Source organism: Etheostoma cragini, chromosome 3 (genome assembly GCF_013103735.1).
Source record: "Etheostoma cragini isolate CJK2018 chromosome 3, CSU_Ecrag_1.0, whole genome shotgun sequence".
Taxonomy (NCBI): domain Eukaryota; kingdom Metazoa; phylum Chordata; class Actinopteri; order Perciformes; family Percidae; genus Etheostoma; species Etheostoma cragini.
In genome coordinates this window covers 1,317,799-1,333,485 of record NC_048409.1, presented here as the reverse complement: position 1 = coordinate 1,333,485, position 15,687 = coordinate 1,317,799, and the positions used below count along the sequence as shown (strand labels likewise).

Below are 15,687 nucleotides of genomic sequence, written 5' to 3'. Positions count from 1 at the left end.
TGTATTTTAACATAGGGGGGTGTATACTTATGCCCCCTGTATTTTAACATAGGGGGGTGTATACTTATGCCCCCTGGATTTTAACATAGGGGGGTGTATACTTATGCCCCCTGGATATTAACATAGGGGGGTGTATACTTATGCCCCCTGGATTTTAAGGAAGAACATTTATTTATTTACAATACATTATTCATTCACAAAGAAAATTGGTGTCCTTAAAGTTTGGATTTTTTTCAATTTTTTCTAATTCAGGCATTAAGATCAATTTCCAAAAGATGATTTTCTATTTTTATTTCTCTTTTTCTTTTATATAGAACATATCCAGATACCGTTACCTAACCATGCCTGGTTTAGGTGCTACAGTGAGAAGAAGTCAGGCGAATGCATGTTGTTGTTTGCAAGAATTATCTTGTGGTAATATATGTTAAAGAAAGAAAATGTAACTGAAGATGACTGGGAATACAAAGGTTTAATATAATTTATCTGATTTGTCATTAAATACAGTGAAAAGGTCACGGTGGTCTGTGTGTCACGTTAGCTAAAATAAGCAGTATGTTACTGAAGGATAACGTTAGCAGAAGATTTCAAGAGTAGCGTGAATGTTACCTGTACTTTGACTTTTGCTCCCAATTGTTCACCTGAGACGGCTCCGGACACCGTTAGCTGGCCCGGGGTCTTGTTACAGACACGGCGGATACCGAGCGATATTCCCCGAGAACCTGTTAGTTTGGCCGGGATCTTGTTGCAGACACGGCGGACACCGAGCGATATTCCCCGAGACACTGAAAGCGTTTTAGCCGCAGCCTGGAACATCGTCGTAAACGCTGCTCTTTGAGGGACTAAACCCGCCAAAAGCACAACATGTCGCGACAACTTGAATACACAACAAACGAAGTATTAAATGTTATTTTTAAGGGTTTTGCTTTGACTTGACTTTCACGTTGTGTCACTTGTCTGACAGTAACACTTCCTGTATTGGTCTTTCACCATTTGTCCAAATCCGTCATGTGGTGTAAGATTACCCAATCAGATGTCGGTATTTTACAGCAGTCCTTATTGCTCCTGGGAGTTGTGGTTTTCTTATAAGAGCCTAAATCCCATTTGAAACGGGCGTTAGAAGTTTAGGATTGTAATTTCACAATTTTTGCTGCAATTTTATTTTATGAGACTTTTTTTTAATGGTAGAGACTAGAGATGCATATTTAATAAAAGTAAGGTATTTAGAGAAGTGTCATGTGTCTGGCAATGCGAGACTATGGGAAGAGAAGTATCAGAATAAGATGTGTTACCAAGTCGGTTTTCACTTACAATGAATAGGCCTTGGTGTTTTTTTAATACAATAACTACATTAGGAGGAAATAAAATGAAGGTAAAGTAGGCCTACTGCAAACGGCAAGAACATAAATAGGCAATGCACTAGAAATTTACAATATAAAAAGGATGAAAGATACCATAACAAATGTCTTATTATAATATATATGCTAAGGAGATGATGGGCACAGGCTGGAGTAGAGCACACACAAAATGCATCACATACATTGATTTCCTTAAGATAACAATGATAGGGATTTTTTTTTGTTTATTGTTTATATCCTAAAAAGAAAAGAAAAAAAATCCTAATTTCAATAAAGTTTTGTAATACTAGTGGTTCAGGCTGTAACCATGATCTTATAGTATTCTTACTTACAACCCAAAATGATTTGAAAAAATTAGTAGTTGGCCTATAATATCAACCGTAAAGAGCAAGTACACTCTCTGTAACCCTGTGTATGTCCTGCCAAAAGGAAAATATTACATTGCAGTCCCAAAATTATGACAATTATTGGCATTCACAAAACCACACATTGGAAAATATATTTTCAACACCAAAGGGTAACGCATGTGGATTGATTCAATAGTGTAATGAAGCAAACAGAACAGCTATCACAACCACATGGAATCCCTCTTTAATCTTACATGATGTATCTGCCGTCACTGTGAGGTCCATTTGTGCGTAAAACCTCGTTAATCCAATACCCGCAACGGCACGGGGTCTATTCCCACCATTTGCTGCAGGAGTAAATCAGATCATGCCAGCAATGTAATAAGATGCCATCGACTATTATTCACCTGGTCTCGCCTGTCAGCTCTGGAGCCCCTGGTCTGAGCCTGCCAGCAAACACAGAGCTGGGTGTCTCCACCTCCGGCTGCTTATGACAAATCATCATTAGAGCCAACATGATGTATTTGAAGTCAGCAGGGTCATTGATATTAATTATCCCCAGCATGGATGGAGCAATTATGCACATGGTCTCGTCTTAATGGGGAGCAGAACAAATCTATTTTCCATTTCATTGACAGAGACTGTCAAATATAATGGGGGGATTTGTTGAGGTCATGACATCTGCATCATATGTTTATGTGTCTTCAGAGCAAAGGTGGAAACATGGTTATTATCAGACAAGCAATCAGAGAAGGTTATCTTTAATAATCTGCCACAAACCACAAAGATTTGATGACTCAAAAATTAAAAAAATTAAAAAGCAACAGGCTTACCTCTTTTCGGAAATTAATCCAAATGAATGACGTTTAGCCTGTTACTAAAGGAACATACCACTTAAAGTGCAATATCTTACTATACCACAAAGCAGTGCTGTAGCTCTATGACACTTTCCACTTCTCCTTCCAGATCCTCACATACTGCAGATTTATTCATTTACCCCTGAGTTGCCTACAATATATTATTCATTTGCAGCTCCAAGGTCTACTGAAATAGAAACAAGCTGGCATTGTTTTATTCTCTCTGCGGTTCTATCAAGAATAACACAAAGGACCTGCTGGCTTCCATGGGCAGCAGCACGATGGTCCAGCGCAGTGAATGCGGGTTGCATCCAGGAACTATTTGCTACGCATCAATAGGAACAGTGAGGTTGAGACACCCCCGGTGTTTAATATGACTTGTAATTCCTCCCTTTTTTGCAGGCTTGACATATTCCGTGACAACTTGCACATGGGAGTGATGCTCGATGACGTGTCGCATGTATTTACATTTCCACAGACACCCATCCTCCTCCCCCACACACCACAAGGCAATGTATGCGTGGAACAGGGTGAGAACAGTATGCTCTGCTGTCACATAAAAACAGCCCAAAGTAAAGTCTGATCCTGTTTACACTCTCCATATAATAAATGAAGAAGAGGAGTCAAATGGTACTTCCAGTGGGAGATACAGCTCTCTGTTCTCAGAGCCTCTACAGGTAGAAGAGTTGTTTGGCAGTGGCCTGACAACCTTATTTGGGCTTAACAACTTGTTAAAATCAATACTCGATTAGTCAGCAAAACAAAGGATTTTGCTGTAAAAGCTTGGATCTCAGGAGGATCAGTGAACTTAAAGGGCAAGTACATCCTGTGCTCCCAGCAGGCCTGTCTGTCCAGCGTATCGACAGCATGTCCAGCCCCCTCCACCCGCCTTCATCAGCTCCTCCAAAATATTCTGCATTCTCAAATAGAAGGGTGCATTGATTTTATGTAACATGGCTCGTTAAGTGCTGATTAGACCATTATAGTGATGTGATTTCAGGGAATGAGTTTGGGTGACAGGCAGCCAAACACAAATCAAAAGGAACTAACAACCCTCAGTGAGAAAGATTTGGGCTGCTGCACTGCTTCACCTACGACTCTCCAGTTACCACTGCGTTTGTGTCGGTGGACATCTAATGGACCAGCGTCAGAGGTCTGCAGTTTACAGAAAATATCCATTAATGGCACTCAAGAAATTCACAGTTTGGAAACTCTGATGTGGCTGTTTTTTCTACTAAAGCATATAGTCATTATATATGAGTTGTTTTAACAAAACAAGCAACCTTCACATAAAACGCAGGGAAACCTTCACTATTCAAGCCATTTTAGAGGATTAATTCATTTTAATTCAGAGGATTTCAACTGTGAAACTAATAAGGAAAATAGTCATTAGTTGCAACCTAGTTTGTGCAGTGAAACTCTGCAGAACTGCAGAACCCTGCAATGAAAATACTTGACAGACAAGAGTAAATGAAACATACTTACAAAAAAATAACAGGTGTTGCCTAATCGGGTCAGAGCCATACATACCATACTTATCTTGTGTTTAATGGTGTTTTGTATCATGAGCCAAGTCAAAGACAACATTTCCATCCACTTGAGATTGAATTTGAGAATAGATTTTCTGATCTGGATTTTCTACCACCATTGAGTCAATTGGTGTACAGCTCGGTTCTCAAAAAAGAGAATGCGGTTCTGTGAAGTATTGGTAAAGTTTAAACAAAAGAAAACAAAAAAAACACCTTCACTTCTGAGATTGCTATTGCTAATTCTGAGTCCAACTTGACAAGTTCCTGTGGAGCTGAGTAGGATCTTGGATGTGCACTCAAGCTTTCATATAATTCACTCTCTGAAGGTTTGAACCAATTAGTTACATCTCTGCTTACACTATTGTTCTCATATATGTTTCTTTTTGTGACTTACAGAAATGGAGCTCAGCGTAAAGGCTTTCAGGAAGACCTAACTTTCAATCAAGGCTCTCCTAAATCAATTCAGCTGTTATCCTGATAAATGTACATTTTATCATGCTACTTGTAACTGTCGCATATCTACAACTAGTCTCTCCTGATGGAAATGTATCTCAGTGTAAATCCTTTCAGGAAGACCTCACTCTTAATCAATGCTCTACCTAACTCCAATCAGCTGTTGGAGGCATTCACCTTCCTGTTCAACCAATCAGAATCAGACATAAATGGCAAGGGCCAATCACAGAGTCACAACCCCTGCTTTACAATCATCAGTTTCTCCCTTTGCTATCAGCTGTCACTTTGGCCAAAGAGTGCAACCCTCCACCCCCCCTTCCACCTCCAGTCCTCTACTCCAGCTGACCGGTCTGGAGCCTCCTTCGGTCTGGTCTCCGGGCTCCTTTGTCGCCACCACTTGTCTCTAGAATCCATCGGGGGGTCTGATGGTTCTCTACCCCGATGTAAAGATATTTACAAAAGATTCGTACAGCAATGGGGTCTAATCACCAAAGACTTTGTACATTTCATGTGAACTGTGCAATAAACCTAATTTGCATATCTGCAAACATGTCTCTCCTGATTGAAATGCTTTTAATGTTGCTACACACAGTCATGTAGAGTGGGCATATTTTGGGAAGCAACATTGCTGCAGCAGTGAGGCTGGTGATTGCAGGTTAACATACGTTTGGATTTTACTGATCACTGACAGATTTGGGGTATTTATTTCATGTTTCAGTTTTGCATTTGAAGCTAATTCCCCTCATGTGCTGAGACAGAGTCGTGTCATAGGAACATTAACAACCTCACAGCTTCAACCTTAACAGTTAAACAATTTGTCACTGGAAGCTTTTCTTTTCTACCTCTGAATAGTCAAAGACAAGGCTCTCCTGAGATGGCCAAGAATAGGTACTGAAAAACAGAAAAGCAGAGAAGTGAGATCAAACTACTGTACCTCAACAAAGAGTGTCATTCTCATGCCCATACACACAGGCCCCAGTCAAATGAAAGTAGTCATTTCCATCCGCACCCCGCCCTTTACAGCAGCATCACTTGTCAGAGCCGGCTTTAGGAGGATACAGTGTGTGGGCTCTGCTTCATTTCCCTCAGGTTCTTTAATTTAACTTCCAATAAGGATAGAGCTCCCTTATCCTCATTTACAGAATCATTTGCATAAATTATCCTAAATGTTAACTCTCAATTGAGATGCAGGAATTTTAGTTATATCTAGGTCACCACAGATAAATCTAGAATTTATGTTCTTACCTTGTAAGGGCTACAGTGGTAGATGGTACAATCAGCATTTGCTGCATATTGTCTGACTACATGTTGGATCCACTACATGGAATTTAATTATCTGTATAAAAAACACCAAGTCTAAGAAATTGTATTTTATTTTAGCTCATGTTTTGCCAGTCGGGGTCTGGTCTCACAGACATGACTTGAAAACATTCAGCAAACATAACTTTCAACTCCAAATGACAACATTCAGGTTCTGCGCTGGGAGTTTAATGACCTGTAACTCAAAGTGAACATTTACAATTCTTTTAGGACATTATTTCACTGTCTCACGTTGCAGCAGATTGTACCTTACCTGCACTATATACATATATTCATGACCTCCTCCAGAGAGTTTAAGTATTTGTATATATATCCATCCATCCATCCATCCATCCGTTTGTGTGTTTGCTTGTCTGTCCCTTTGTCTGTGGTGGTAAACTGTATTTGTAAAGAAAGAAAAAAAGACAAACAATCCATGATTGTTTGTCTTTTAGTAATTAATTAATTAATTAATTAATTGAGATTAATTAAGATTAAGATTCAGATTAAGATGAATGCATCCTTTATTAGTCCCACAAGGGGAAATTAATCACACTCTGTTGTTAATGCACATTACACACAGGCTTGAACTACACACACATGCTCAGTACCTATACATGCACCAATGGAGAGATGTCAGAGTGGGGGGGGCTGCCCATGGAAAGACACCCAGAGCAGTTGGGGGTTCGGTGCCTTGCTCAAGAGCACCTTGGCAGCGAACTCAAATTCTGCTCTCTATTCAGTGCATTTATTTATTTGGGTTAACTTACAATAAAACTTATATTTAACAAGCCTCCCCCCCCATCCCAACCCACAACAACATTTTTCTCCTGACATCTGTTATACTACAACAGCCAAAAAACAATACAAAACAAAAAAAATGTTTTTTGTATCATTTGCACAGAACAACGGTACATACCAAAAACAAATCAGAGTTGTACTTTTGTTATCACCCACCTTGCAGATTTCGTCATACACCCCCAATTTGTTTTTTTAATATAAATGTAAATCTCTCTATGGACACACGTAGCACCATATTCTTGGGCCAAGGTATGTGCCTACATTTTCTTCCAGATGGGAGCTGTAGTTCTTTTTTATTAAGTGCTTATTGGGCAGACACAACGTTCTATTTCAAGACTGCAAAGTAAAATGATCAGATGGGCGTGCACCCCCTTTAAAGAGGCTCAGTCCTTACCGCAGTGGCCCGGGTTCGAGTCTGACCCGTGGTCCTTAGCTGCATGTCGACGCCCCTCTCTCTCTCTCTTTTACTGTCTTCAGCTATCCTATCTAATAAAGGCTGAAAATGTCCCAAAACAGCAAACTACAACACAGTGAGCAGTGGGAGCTGTTGTCTTCTATTTGTCTGGGAACAGTCCTCCACAGCCCGATCATTAATGTGTCCTTCCCCTGCTGACTTATTTCATTGCTGGCCCTGTTTAAGCAGGAACAATCTGATGCTAAGAGAATGATAACTGTTTCATCCCTGATAACACAACACTATTGCTGTAGACAAAGGATAGCTTGTTAGCCTTGACACCCAATGTAATTAGAATGTGGATACTTCAGCAAGTCCAGTTAGACGTTGACTCCTCTGTAGGCAATATCCCAGACATGTACATTTAATCACAGAGGTCAGAGTGCTGGAGTTACCGGTGCAATACATCTGGGGCAGTTCACTGTCTTTGTCAAGGACAGTTTGAAAAGTTACATAATGTTCTGCTGTGTTTTACCACTTGTGCTTGCACTGGAACACAAGTGTCTGTCTTTCTTGTGTCCTGCTGTCCCGTTCTGGAGATATCTGGAGTCATATATTTCATTAAATCACATTAGAAAGCAGTCTCCTCATCTCTCGGTTCCTTACAAAAGGCAATAATCCCGTTCAGTAGATGTTGGCAACTGCTGTCTCAGCAGACCTCCAACCATAAATCTATGACTAATTACTTTAGTTTACCCAGACACACCAACTACCCTCTAATTAGCCTAACAATGGATGGTAATGTCTTGAGTTTCCATGTGGGCTTTTGAGTTACGCTCGCTCACTGCATCAAACTGAGGATGTGGGTATTCAACCAAAGTATTTTCTATTTTTCAGTGTATTTATGAAAACAAAGGCCCGCGCCCATATGCTGTTGTGTTAATTATAGAACAATTAAGGCCCGGCTGAACGATCCTTCAAAACGAAGGGGCCGTCTTTACGCATCCGAGCTGTACATTTTGTGAAAATAATTACACAAGATCACACAAATGTAAACCCAGAGCGGACAATATTAATAAAAACAAAATATTTCCAAACTCTTTCTTTCATTGGCAGCATGACGCAGTCCTCCAGCTGCATCTGATCTATCCATGCAGCCAATTCCCAGTCAAGCACCCTTTGTTGTCCAGCACAGAGAGACCTGAACTTGTTTTTGGGTGTCTATCTTTTCATCTTAACCTTCGACCATCTCACTGTGTTTTTACTTCATCAACGTTTTTTTGGAACATTTCGGTCACCTAAAAACCTCTTGCTCAGTGTTCTGAACCTGCATGCAATACCATCATTTCTTAATTTGATAAAACAAAACACGCGCAGTGGAACCTGGGAGTTGGCACTCAAACATCATGGCATGAAAGAGTGTCTCTCTGGTCAGTCTCTTTCTACAGCAAAATAATCCATTTTTTAAATGGCAGCTTTTTGTTTATCTGTTCATTTATTCCATAATATAATTCCATTGTTATCCCATCAGGTTGTTCCTGTTCATCAGTCAGGGGAAGTTAAAACAAAGCTGAACCGGCTGTGGTAAAGCCTTCCCTTGAAAGTTGCTTCTTCTTCCTTCCACGTAGGATGTTTTATGCAGGTATTTGATTGTTTTTGACAGCATCCCCTTGTAATAGCAGTTTTTGCTGCACCAGGGCATCATCAAACCTGAGAGCTATTACTGATTTTCTTTTCCACGGCTCAACTGGTGCCAAAAACCAGCGGTAGTGTATTGGAGTGTCTTGGAAAGATAAATGTAGTTTTTTTCATCTTTGCACTTTCACTGTAGTTACATCGAGGGTAGCGGTGAAAGCTTGGAGTGTGCATTCAAAGTATAATTTGGATTTTGCTCCACTGCATGCGCATGTCCCGGTCTGAGGTGTCTTGCCAGTAAACAATGAATTTGCACATGTAGAACAACAGTGTATAAAAAACTCCACATGAGACAGGAGCGATCATGGAAATCTGATTCATCCAATAAAAAGGGTTTCTGTGTGTGTCTGTATTTGTCTCCTGTTTCAAATCTAAATAATGGTCAGTATGTCACACAACGGCAGTGTTCAAGCTTTCAAATAGGAAGTGACTATAAAAACAGTAGGTGCTTTGTCAGCAGTGTGGTGGTGTTCGTGTCTTCGCTGCCCAATGAAGAGGGGTGTTCTGGGGAGCAGTTTCACCGCTTTCAACGGGAATTTGGTTGGGCGAAAAAAGAAAAGAAAAGAAAAGAAATCTCTCAGTGAAATGTGCTAAAAAAAATCTCCACAACTTTAAAGCATTTGGACTGGCAGGCTCATTTGAACGGGGACTGTAGTGACAGGCCGGCCGTGTCACATCCAAATACACAAGGTGGAAATACATTCTCCAGGTCTGATCTTCATAATAGTATTCATAACGGGCCCAAATGTTCTAAAACCAAAATATACACAGCAGCTGGATTCAAAGGAGGACAAAGGGAATAAAATGTCTGCTGATGTCTGTGGTCCTTAAGCAAGGCATCCTCCCCGGTGGTTCACATAGATGTCTATCGTCCGGGGGAAGAGTGAAAAAATGATTTCAATCGCTGAGTATTTACTACCTCTAATATTTACACGTTTTTCAAACCTGGAAAACTGCAAAGTCTCTCCAAAAAAGTGCAATAATATTTATTTGATCTTTTTAATTGATTGGATTGGATTTTGAGTAACCTTCCCCAGGCCATATGGTTTTCACAAAAGGGGCACTGAGGTTAGCAAGGCTAGTTGTTAAACAGCTGTCTGACACCAGATAGATGGCAATAAAATATCCCTGTGGCAATGAGCACTTTGGGGACTTTGCCCACACCAAGGCGGGGGGGGGGGGGGAATCTTGGGTGTAAAAATGACTCACTTGCCTATATTTTGTAGGCGGTTTAAGACCTCATGCTTACTTAAAGTATGAACATGTGTTGAGTGTGTGCACTTCACTGACTGCCACACATCCTAAACCCCCACCACTGTAAAGTTCCCGTAGAGTAAAACTACCACAGACTCATCTGAGATATTTACGATTGTACCCTTAACACAGTGGTCAGCAGCCTTTACTGTAAAAATACTATTTTTTTCATAAATCTGCCAGAAAACATAGTTGCGCCTTATAATAAAGGTAACTGTATATTAAGTCTGGATTAGCCTATCAACATTACTAATAGGGGTTCATAGAGGGACGTAAGCTATGACAAACATTGTACTTGCATGACGTGTTGTGTAAATTGATTATGTAAGAATCACTTAAGACCTACAACAATAAATGATAATGAAAGTGTAAAAAAAGAACTAATATTTATTTCCATATGACTTTTTGTCAAAGCCATAGGGAGCAACTGGAGAGGGGTTTAAAAGCTGCAGACCCCCGCCTTAAAATAGGCTTAAAATACCTCACTTGACCAACTCATGAGGCTTATTCTAACTAATTAAACTGCTTCAGTACTACAGACAAAGGAGTTTCAACATCCTGACAGAAATGCAACCTTTTGACCTAAAGAAAGCTGACTAATTATAACAATATACAACCCTTTCTACAGCTTTATATATTTTTAATATAGCCGGCTGTTAACTACTTTGCAGCAGCTCAAGCCTATTAAATATACATATGCCCTGACAACAGACACTCTCCTCTGAGGACAAACCTTACCTTTGTGGCTCCTCTTTGCCACCGTGTATGATTAACACTCTCTCTCTTTCATCACCCTCCCACATGATGGAGAGAGGTGGTTCTGTCGATGCTTTAAAGCATCTTGTTGCCTGTCATAAAGAGTGCAGAGGGATTTTTTTTTTGCTACATTTTTCATCTTTCCATATCTTTCCTATTCCTCACTGCTGTCGTGCTAAACCTTAACTGACTAAACATTCACTGGTGCTCATGTCATGAACAGAAATCAATAACATCTATTTTTCACGGGCATAAAGTGCTACATGACAAGCTGTCCTAACACATTAGGCATTAGCTAACCTTTCAGTCAACCCAAACACTTCCAGACACTTGCTTTGAATGTGTACTGATCTTGTGCTATGGACAGATTTGACCTCAGGCATAATTAGTCTAATAAAAGCATTAGATGTGTGCTATCAATGTGATTTGCATAACGTGCAAAGGCAGTTTCAGTCCTGAATGCGAGCGGTGTCCGAGAGACCTAAAAATGCTGCAGTGACATTTCTCTGGGTCCTTTGTTCACACCTGTCAGGGGAAATGGGATGGGAGACGGCAGCTGCAGCTGTGGCTTTCGCCTCTAGTGAGTCCGTAGAGACCACCAAGACCCTGCTGGAGTCCAGTACAGACATGGACTGTAGAAATAGGTGATGTAGCATCCGTGACCTCGCCCATTGGTTTGTGGACGGCCATTTTGAAGCCTTGAGTTTAGCAATATGGCCGACGCTATCGAGGTTTTGGAATATGGAGGTGATGGTTTTTGATGAGAGGGTGGAGCTGGGGCGTTGTTTATGGTTGCAATGATGCTAAGCTAACCGAGGGAAAACTGTTGATTTTCAACCCTTTATGAAGGGATTTATCCACATAGATTTACAGGCGCCATTAACCTGCATGTACTGCTGCGCTAGCTAGCTCTCTAGTTGTAGCTCCTCGTCCGTCTATTCAATATATCGAATACCTTCGAAATTCAGACACTCATCGTCGCGTTGGATGTTAACCACAAACTCATTTTGTTGATCTCTTCTTCTGTTCTCTCGCTTCTTGCTCCTTCTCTACTACTTTACCGGTAGGCTCTTCCAGCAATAGATGTCGTGCTCTGTGCAGGATCTCGTGGGATTACACAAGATCCTCATTTGGTTCTATTAGCGCCTGTGCTAAGCCATTCAGCTAATAGCGCTAACTTGCCCAATGTTTTAACAAGGGAAATTCAGCTTCTGGGGGGAGTGTTTGGCTCAAGGTCATGGGGCAAAGGATCCTAGGGTGAACTCACTCTGAACCATCCCTTTAAGTTACCAGCTCTCAAAACGCTTAACGAGACTTTTTAGGCAACCAAATGTTCTAGTGAACTTCAACAAAGTGAAAACACACAGTGAGAGGGTCAAAGGTTAAGATGAAAACACACCCCATGTTCAGGTCTGTTTTATGTCCACGGGTTAGCATCGCTAAGCCTGTCCTGATTGACAGGTCCTAAAGCATTCCCTGCTTTATCGTCTGTTTGAAAAAAATGGGGCCATAATTTAATCTTTAAAAGGCCAAATGTCTTTGCAAATCGATTTTACACTAGTATGTATTTTTGTAATACTCAAAAGAGGTTAAAAAAATACAGATTGCAACCCTCTTGTAGTTTCAGTCTAATGTTGCAGTAAGTCCAACTTCCAGTGAGAAACTACAGACTGGGAATCCATGAGGCCGGTTTTGATGTGGCTCAACTTCACAGATTATTGATTATCTTGGTGATGATGTTTGTCTCAGTGAAAATAACAACAAAAAAACACACTGAAAGCCGTGAAATGAGCCCCTCTCACACTAGCACCGAGGTCAAAACTGTTATGTTGCTCTACAATGAGGCTCTCTCACAGGGCTCTTAAGTCCCATTTTTGGAAAATAATGCCTCTCATATTACAAGCATGCAGCATTGTACTGTGTAAGGTGCTAGTAGTGCACATTTTCCATTTTCTCTTTGCAGGTCAGTTGTATGAGAAGCAACGCTGGCCTTTGTATGACCCACAGAAATATGACGCTTTGGAAACCAACACCTCGGTTTCACTTCCAAAGCTTGCACTTTACTGAGTGCTTCTGTTGCTGCTGTGTTTTGTCATCATGGTGGGCATCCAAATGAGACCTAAACCTTGAGAAGAATCCAGCCGCACTTCTCTATGGCCAGTTGGTTTACCATTCCTTGCCCCATTAGCTTTTATGATTGGTCCGCCATTTGCATAACTGGTAGAGAGGGGACTGTGGACCTGAATGATTAAAGACATAATCCGAGTCTGTTCTATCCATTCAGGCATATGGTGCTATCAGACTACACAGCAGATGTGGACCGTCATACCAACCAGTTATGTTATGGCTGTTGGGAAAACCTGAACAAGTGTAGCCAGTTAAAACACTTGGAAACTGAAGAAAAGTAGCATGGCAAGGGGGTGCCGTTGGACTTGATGACAGTCCTGTAATAACAGTACCTGAAATTGACAGACAGAGGATAACGAAAGACAACAGGTGTTTCATTTTTTCAGACTAGGTTCAAGATTTATTGATGTCATGGATGGCTGGGCCTTAGCGGAATTCAACATTTTGCTGATTTAACAGCAAATACCTTTGCCAGTGTTTATCCAACACTCAGTATTCAAATTATCAGTGAGGGGGAACAGATGGAGTGTGAAAGCAACGGGAAGATGCAGTATATCTTGAATAAGACTCAGCATAGGTAATGGGAAATATTTGCCTTCCAGGGATGGAAGTTTGTCTTCCGTCTCTGTCGCATAAGTGAAATCATGCTCAAACCAGGAATTTCCTCTCTCCTCTCATATAAATATCTGGAAGGTGTTATTCAAATGGGAATGTAGTGCTAGGTGTTAAGTGAATATAGGACCACATTCAAGGTTCGGTTGCATGCAAAAGAAATGGTGTACAGCAGCTGTTAAACTACTATGGAAAAAAAGAAAGAAAAGACAAACAAGCTAGAGCAACATGAAAACTACAAGATTTAAAAAGGATTTATCCCCTGATTTATGTGACATAAATATCTTTTGTGAACCCATTTTAAAACAGACACTGGTCTGTGTTGTGCGTTATATGAATGGCATTAGGATTAAAAGATCATTTGTTATTTGTAGCCATCATGATGTGTGACTTCAATCCATTAACAGTGCAATTAGAAAGATTTTCAATGAAGAGAACTAATGACAGAGGCAAATTTGCGAGGTTTTAATACGGTCGTTCATCAATACCAGTGAGTCAGACTTTACTTTCAACACTCTCCGGCACATTCGGTTTTCCTCACCTTCATTTTAGCCACTCAGTGGTGGAGCACGGTGCTGTGCTAACTATTTATCCATTAAGCACATGTCATTTGGACCCAATTCATTTGGTAACCTAATTGTCTTTAATCATTCAAACATTCGGCTTCATGAGTTATGTGAATGGCTGTCAAAGCTTCTTTGTTCCCAAAATAGATCAAAAGTTATAGCAAACGCTTGTACTTAATTAGCCCTGATTCTAATGATCAGTTAGACCTAAAATACAATATATTCCCTCTTTCATTATCACAGTGGGCTGTGGCAACTGAGGTGAAGATCTTCTACCCATCTTCTACCCAAATCCATTCTGCACAGGCTCTCTGCGAGCACGACATTCTGTTCCCTGTGAAGAAATCCTCTTTCCAGGAAGCATGTGGGGATCAAGGCTTTCTCGGAGAAAGACGTGAGCCACCTATTGAAATTTACTTTGCAAAAACCTGTGTAGTCAAACTAACTAAAGCAAATATCGCCACACAGAGAGATCAGCGGTATATTCCTCTCACATTGATCCAAAGTTAGAGAAGAACAAATGAGAGTACTGTCTGCTGAGGTAGAACAGGCCATCCGGCTTTCTTCTGGCCACAGAGCTCAGCTCTGCCTGCAGTGAGAGTAAATGTCCCAGGCTCCCTCGCCGCCACCACATACCGGCAGCTTACTCCCAAGCCATTCCGCCTGCTAACAGGATTAGCCCCTGAGCTCCACTTGTTTCAACAAAGTTATCAAGTTTAAAAACACACGTCTCCTGGTGGCTTTTGTAACACCAAAGGACTGGTCCTCAACGTTGACAGGTTCATTAATAGTCAAGTTCTGAACAGAATGCCTTGAGGCTTCCCTGTCTTAGGACAGTGAAAAAAGAAATAGGATGTGGAGATGTTTTTATTAGTAGTCTGGATTTTATGTGCTGTTGATCCAGCCACATGTTCACTCCATATGAGAATCTAATAGAGTTGAGATCTTAACAGGTGGTAGTGCATGTTGAACTAAGTAACAGCACATGGTGCATAAAATTACCATTTTGCATCATATTAGCCTTATTAACGTCTAATGAAATGTGCTGTAAGGTGAGATTTAATGTTTGTGCAATATACAGAGGTGCAGATGTACGATGTGCAATATTAAAGGGTAACTTTGTTTTTTCAAACTGAATGGGAAAAGCCATCACTGAAACTGGTTTAGGGTCATGAACGACAGCTGCAGTCGTCAAGGGCGAAACAAGCTGCTGTCCTGTCTAACATTATGGAAACGATCTATACAGAGGTCCACCTTTTTGTTAAATATTCTTTTACTTTAACATGGAACAGGCCCAAAATTGCATCCAAACTCACCAGACTCCATTTAAATCGTCCTCACTTTAAACACACTTCATTCAAAGTGGACAGAAACTTAATAAAACTACCACAAGACGTCTTGGTTCATCTTTCCAGTGTTCCAACAATCACCACTCTGGTCTGCTTGGACTAAACTCTTAATTCACACGTTAGCAGATGAAAGTATGCTGGCTTTATACATGTTAAAAGTAGTGATTATTTAAATGGAGTCTGGTGATTGGCGATGTCAGGGCTGTTTCTGGTTAAAGTTCCATCTCTGTTGGGTTAGGGTCCTTTCAATAACGCAGTCAACCACTTAGACTAACAACCTTGTCACTTGTACT

The 15,687-nt window shown here is 40.7% G+C and overlaps 1 protein-coding gene across 1 annotated transcript in view; it reads right to left on the bottom strand.

Annotated features, from left to right (window-relative positions):
* nars2 (asparaginyl-tRNA synthetase 2, mitochondrial) overlaps positions 1 to 995 on the bottom strand; it is a 7,825-nt gene extending 6,830 nt beyond the window's left edge. Inside the window, exon 1 of the mRNA XM_034867164.1 lies at positions 607 to 995. Within this exon, the coding sequence (XP_034723055.1) occupies positions 607 to 813 (207 nt within the window). The 5' untranslated portion in view covers positions 814 to 995. The remainder of the gene's footprint in view (positions 1 to 606) is intronic.
* Positions 996 to 15,687: the final 14,692 nt, after the last annotated feature.